We start from the raw sequence: 6,874 nt of genomic DNA, 5'->3' as shown, positions 1-6,874 counted from the left end.
AGCAAAAGTAAACACATTGAGGGAAGGTATCATTATATTCATGATATAATAAACAGGCTGAAGACTATTCATTTGGTTTATTTGCCTAGTACTAGTATGGTTGCAGAACCACTGACTAAGCCACTTAGCCAAGAATTATTTTCTAAGCATGTTAGAGACATGGGACTTCAGTTTATTGATTGAAATGTTTTAGCCAAGTGGGAGATGTTGGATTTTCTTATATGTGGCTTTCAACATTTATTCATATTGTTTATATTATGGTTATTGTCTACCTCAAATGTGGAATTATTTATTGATGCGTGATGGGAATTATTCATGTGGAATTTAACTCGTGGAATTTGTACTCGAGGCGCCGAGGACATCTGTGCTGGAATACAGTAGAGGAATTAATTGAGATCGACTCTACTGGAATATTTATTATGTACGTACATGTTTGACCCGGGTACAGCACGATGGAATTGCTGGGTTTGTTTTGCAGGATCGGCTCTGCAGGCTGTTAACCCACATGATCAGATTGGAATTGGTCTCATACAAACAACTGATCATGGCACATGACTCACACATGTGTGCTTGGGACTATTATATTTTAGACTCGTAAAACTGGTATGTCTGATTGTGGTTGGTGACATGGTTCAGGAGTCACACAGTTTTCCGAAACACATGTTAAATATATGTATATATGCAACACCTGGAAGTGGAGTCTATAAATAGGTCCCTACCCTCTAGCCTCATTATGCATTGTGAGCGGCACCACAGAATAGACAGAGGAATAGAGGGTAGACCGAATAGCCCACAATTCCCAACACCCTCCCCTGTAAATCACTCCATCAAAGCCTCGTTCATGTGCTGTATGACTCCAAGGTCAACATAGTTCAGCACCTCATCAATTTGCCCTATACATGATGTAAAGAAATTTTGATATTGGTTTGCAATAAAATTCTTTAATTGTTCTCCCTCCACCACATCTCCATTCTCATCCTTCAACTTCCTGACCCAATTCTTCCTTCTCTGCTTTGATGCAAAGACATGGAAAAAACTAGTATTTCTTTCTCCCTTTGTCAACCATGTGTTACGAGCTCATTTCTTCCAATAGATATCATGCTGGTCTTGTAATTGTTCGAGCTTATAACACAATAGATATTCTCAGTTTATTGATTCTTAAAAAATGCCCTGTCGTCTAAAGTTCTCCAACTCCCTTTTGGCTCTTTTAAATCTCCTCTCAAATTTTTCTAAAACATTCCTATCCCACTCCCAAAGATCCCACAGCACCTTCTTCTGCATCCCCACGCTTTAATCACTCGAGTCTCACACTCCTCTTCCCGCCATCTAGCTTCAAATTTTGGTACCATGTGCTGGGCTCGCTGTTCTCTTTATTCTCCGCATTAAGTATGAATGTCTGCTGTCCCATAAACAACCCTTACCAAAGGGAAAGTACACCTCGATGCACTATTAGCAACTGCTCTATAAGAGCCCGTTTGGCAGGGCTCTTCCCGCGGCTCTGCCAGCAGCTCCACTAGGAGCCGTGCCAAACGGATGAATGGGCGGAGCGCTTTACGGTGACGAACTGTGAGAGGTGGAGCTGTTTTGCAAGGTGCTCCGGCGGAGCCGGTAGAGCCACAAAACATGGCTCCGCTTGCTTAAGCTCCAGCTCCGCCCTCTCTGGAAGCCCTCCCAAACGGAGTCTAAGTCTCTCTTTGTAAGACTAGCAGCCAGATGGTTGTTCCGCTAACCAGCAGCGCCGGAGAAGCCTCCTGATGTTTTACCTTTTCAGGTTCCTCGAAAATAAAAAAAGAGGCCGTGCAGAAAAAGTCAGGCTGCCGGGCCAGACCCATGAATGTTTCAAAAAGAAAAAAAAACCGGGAGCCCATGAATGCCACCAAGTTCTCGTGCAGTCTTGTGGCGTGCCACTGCCACTGCAGAGTGCTTCGTTCTTCCAATTCCACGCTCGGGAAGCTTTGGTTGCCGCACAACAGGGGGGGGGGGAAGCAGAGAACCCTAGAGCCAGATGGCGACTAGCGGGCTGGCCAGCGGCGAGGAGGAGTCGGCGGCGCCGGAGGAGGAGCGGGATTGGTCGGAGATGACGCCGGTGTGCCTGGCGGAGGCGTTCTCGCGTCTGGCGCTGGAGGACCTGTGGCGGGGCGCCATGGCGTGCTGCCGCTCCTGGCGCGATGCCGCGCGGTCCCGCCCGGGGCTCTTCGCTTCTCTCGACCTCGAGCCCGGGTTCGCGGAGTCAACCCCCGGCGCCGAGGCGGCGGCGTGGTGGACGCCCGCCTTCCAGCGCCGCGTCGACGCCATGCTCCGCTCCGCCGCCACGCTCGCCGCAGGGGAGCTTCGCGAAGTCCGCGTCAGGCACTGCTCCGATGACGGGCTATCATTCGCGGCCGAGAGGTATTGATTTGTGAGAATTAATGCCTCATGGGTGTGTCGTGATGACCACAAGCTCTCCCATGACGAAATGTTTGAGCAAGATTGAGTCTTTTTCCCCAGCATGTATTGGTAGACCTACCGAACCCCGTGATCTGATTAGATGCTCAGATTTGCTGTAATGATGCATAGTATGCAATTTATTTGTGCATGTTAGTGCCTTAAATTTGTGAAGGTTCCTTTCTCGGCTGTTTGAGGTATCAATTTTTTATCTTTAATACAAAGAAGTAAATTATGCAGGAAACCAACATACCAAGTTATAGTCTTTCGTTCATGTGAATTAGGTGATAGCTCTTTGTCGTTTATTAGCTTTTTAGCCAATTTCTCACTAGAACTAATAAATTGGCAGAAGTATAAGACTTAGGTTGAAGCCAAGAGGAACTCTTTGAAATGGGAATACTTCAAAGCTGCCATTGGTGTATGGTGGGGTTTTATTGCACTAAGGATGGAGCTACACATGTTTGTATCTCATTCTGAACATTTGCAGGATTTGAAAGAAATGTGCACTGAAGATTCTAATTCTGATGATATTCTTGGGATGGAGAAATGCGACCACTTTCTCCAAATTCTTAAATGACCAAACAGTCCATGTTGCTGAAGGTGTTGATCATTTCTAGGAACACAGTTTATGGGTTTTATCTCAACTCTTTTTTGAAAAAAGGGACTTAATTCCAATTAATTCATTTTTATGTATAAACCTGAAACCCGGGGATATATTCATTTTTTGTACAATAAAACTGAAGCTTTTGAGGAAAGGGATCTTGTGAACTAAGTCCAGACTTCCAAATGGCTTTTTGGATTATTTGTGTTTTGGGCAAGGTTCTAAAAAACGCTAGACGCTAGGCGAACGCTTGCCTATGGTTTAGAGTTTTTTGTGATGAACCTTAGTTCATGAGTGTAGCGGTCCGGGACTTAGGGCGAGGTTTTACCCCTCTGCGCCTAGCTTAGTTTGGGAGAAGAGAGATTAGATTGGGAATATATTTCTTCATTGCTTGATTACAAAATAACGGAGTCTCTCTTATATAGAGATGACTGCCTTGACCCCTAAGGAACATCCTAACCGAATCAATCTATCTTATTCCTTTCCTAACTAACCCTAGGCGGGTACTGTTCACGCGCTATTGTATCTCGTGGGGTCCTGGGCCTAACACCTATGACATCTCTCCCCCCTTTCGAAGCAGCTCGCCCACGAGCTGCTGCTGACCTACTTGACGCAACCTAGGGTTAAGCCTTTTACATCTCGGCTTATCTTTGTTATTGAAAACGAAAATAGAAAATAAATTTGGACTACAACTATGTCCTCCTGGATCCCATGGAAAGAGCCAAACCGCTGGATTCTTGTCAGATGAAGGGTGGAGGGTCGTACGCTGGATCTGTCTAGCACCAAGGCAGGTGCCAGAACAACTGAGGCGGCCACCACCGTTGGTGCATGCTGCGTTGCACTGGTCGGTCGCCGTGCCGGGAGGCCCCATACCCGGACCTCTATTTCAATTGGAGCCGCAGGACGTATAGGGGAGCTCGAGTGGCTGATCGCGCACTGCAGCGACGAACTGAGCAGCATGTGCATCTTCCGCACCGCCCGCCGAACAAGGAAGCCTCGTCCTGCTACTTGCAGGCGCACCGCTGCCTGCTCCTCCGATGATTTCTCCCCACGGAGAGTCTGTAGAAGCCGGCGTGCCAGGAGTCCACGCGCCACGGCCGGTAAGCGTACAACCGCCTGGCGTTCGCGTGCCTTCACCTCGAGCAACACCCTTAGATGATCCAGTGTTGTGGACATATGACGGAGCTGCTCAGACATGAGACGATGCCCCTCGGCAAGGGCGCGCAAGGCGTCATTGGTAGCAGAAGCCATGGGGAGGGATCGAAACCAAAGAGCTGATACCAGATGTTATGTAGATGGATATTTTGGGGTAACTAGACCTTATGCTTTGCCAAGAGCTTGAGAGATTGAGGGGGACTAGAATTGTTTCTTCATTGTTCATTGCTTAATTAGATTGATACATCTCCTCTCATTATATAGAAAGGGTTACTTGACCTGTAAGCAAGGCTTACTTGACCCCTAAGTAATATCCTAACCGAATCAATCTATCTTATTCCTTTCCTAACTAACCCTAGGCGTTTACTGTTCACGCGCTACTGTAGCGCGTGGGGTCCTGGGCCTAACACCTATGACACCATATGACCCTTTGTTTGGCTTTGGTACAGGCCCTAAACTGTATCACCTGGGGTTCTTACCCCTTTCTTCTTCTTAATATATTGATGCGCATCTCTCCTACGCTTTCAAGAAAAAAAAAGGATAAAAGGTGGGAAGTGGAAACAGGTGCCGCATGAATTTCTATTGCCACATGGATGAGATGCCACAAAAATTATTTTTTTTGGCATACATGGGTAAATACACTTTGAAGGATCAAAACAGTTTTCCTTTTGATGGATCTACCTGGACTAAACATACAAGTTTACAGACCTGAGATACTGCATCCTTCCTATTATACATGTTTAATGTGTTACATGTGTAGAGTATCCTTGATGGGGGCTTATTATATGATTGCGGATACAAGTTGTGCTAATACTACAATGTTTTCTGGCCAAACATATACATTAATATGCATTAAAGTATCTATATTGACCTCATGAAAATGATATTACTATATTCAGAACGAAGCAAACAGCTTATAAATATGTCATTGTTAAGCTTTTCAAGTAAATGCAATGGTATTTGTCTGAGGTAAATTCAAGTAAATGAAGTGTACAGTTACTGGCAGTTTAAATATTGTTGTTTTCTTTCCAGTTCTTTTATGGTGAAATCGATAATTGCTTTTACTAAAATAATATTGCCTCATGTATGTTTACTGAAAATCTTCTCTTAAGAGTTAAGTCTTAACCTTGTTTAGTCTGCAGTGTTATGTGAGAAGCATCATGTTATCTTTATTTTGTCCTGAAGTTATGTGGCTTGAATCCTGCTAATCTAGCTATTTTAGATTGTACCATCTTAGTCAAATATCCGTCCTGGCGTGTTTGCTGTTTTTGTTGGGAATGTAGCATCAACAATAGAGAATGAAAGATGCCTTGTTCTCGTCCATATGCCTAAAGTAGTTGTAGTTGCTATTGCTTTTCGATATTTATATTTTGCATGCCATCATGAGTGAGTCATTCTGGTGCTATTTCTTTACTTCAATTTTTGTTCTCTTAAGTGTTCTGTAATCTGTACTGTATTTTCACATAGATTGAAAGTGTTAATCTGAGCTCTAAGTAACTTAATCATGCGCAGGTCTCCAAGTCTTAGTATCCTTTCCATCAGAACAAGTCCGGCTGTAACTGATAGATCAATGCTCATTGTTGGAGCATGCTGCACCATGCTTACAGAATTGGACATCAGCAACTGCTATGAGGTTTCATACAAGTCACTGGGAGTTATTGGCCAGAGCTGCCAGAACCTCAGGGTCCTCAAGCGGAATATATTCAACTGGATCGACCCATCAGAACATGTTGGAATAGTTCCCGAGGACTACCTAAGAGAATGCCCCCAAGATGGTGACAGGGAAGCCATTACAATATCCAAGTTCATGCCAAAGCTGAAACATCTCGAGCTAAGGTTCTCAAAGCTGACTGCTGTCGGTCTCAACTCAATCCCCGGAGGATGCAAGGAACTGGAGGTTCTGGACCTGTTTGGCTGTGCGAATCTGACAAGCCGGGGGATAGATCAGGCCGCTGCTAACCTGAAAAATCTGGAAACACTTGTGAAGCCCAACATCTACATACCTAGGTCCTCCTTCCATATGGGGAGGTATGGCCACTGGCAGTTATATGACGAGAGGTTCCAGACAAATATATTTCAGATATGATTATAGCATCAGGTTTCACATCAGGTATCCCTTGGATCTATGGTTTGTGGTCTATAATATAGGTTGTATATATCTGTGCCCAAATAATAATAATGATGTGTGGATCTATTTATTTCTTTTGATATCAGTTTCGTACAGATGGTTCTGCTCCAGTTATTTGTAAAGTTAGTTTGGTTTTATTTTAACTTAATACCCAATTACCCATATATGGTTGCAAGAAATATTTCCCTCTATCTCTTTGTTTCTGAGAAGATAGTGGATATTTATCGTCTATGAGTTGAAAACAACATTCTGTACAAGGAATTATGGATATGGAACTCTTTGCAATAATCAGTTCGTGGCATCTTATTTTTTGGGTGAATAGTCTATTTGCCTTGCCTCTACACTATTGTGCTTTGGTTCATCCTGGAATAATGCCATAACCTGTTCTCTTGTAACATGGTTTGCTTATTTGGTGCTGATTCGAAGGCATCTTTCGTGCTTTGGTGTCATCCTACTGGCCCTTCGCTGCACCTGACGGTGACCACTTGATGCCGTTACCGGTCATGTTCAGGTCATGTGCACCAAATCTGATGCGTTGTTTAGGATAGATAACGAAGTGCCTTTCA

At 44.3% G+C, this 6,874-nt stretch overlaps 1 protein-coding gene across 1 annotated transcript; it reads left to right on the top strand.

Annotated features, from left to right (window-relative positions):
• The first annotated feature begins 1,933 nt into the window (after nucleotides 1-1,933).
• Nucleotides 1,934-6,619, top strand: LOC120711985 (F-box protein SKIP1-like). The gene is made up of 2 exons (XM_039997669.1): nucleotides 1,934-2,388; nucleotides 5,693-6,619. The coding sequence occupies exons 1-2, from the start codon at nucleotides 2,006-2,008 to the stop codon at nucleotides 6,264-6,266; spliced, it is 957 nt and encodes a 318-aa protein (XP_039853603.1). The 5' UTR covers nucleotides 1,934-2,005; the 3' UTR covers nucleotides 6,267-6,619.
• Nucleotides 6,620-6,874: the final 255 nt, after the last annotated feature.

Source organism: Panicum virgatum, chromosome 6K (genome assembly GCF_016808335.1).
Source record: "Panicum virgatum strain AP13 chromosome 6K, P.virgatum_v5, whole genome shotgun sequence".
Lineage (NCBI taxonomy): Eukaryota > Viridiplantae > Streptophyta > Magnoliopsida > Poales > Poaceae > Panicum > Panicum virgatum.
This window is presented reverse-complemented; position numbering and strand designations above follow the sequence as displayed.

Bases quoted from the DNA above. Each gene is read 5' to 3' on its own strand.
- LOC120711985 (XM_039997669.1), top strand. From the start codon at position 2,006: ATGGCGACTAGCGGGCTGGCCAGCGGCGAGGAGGAGTCGGCGGCGCCG. The intron at 2,389-5,692 runs GTATTGATTTGT...AATCATGCGCAG, and splicing joins CTATCATTCGCGGCCGAGAG to GTCTCCAAGTCTTAGTATCC.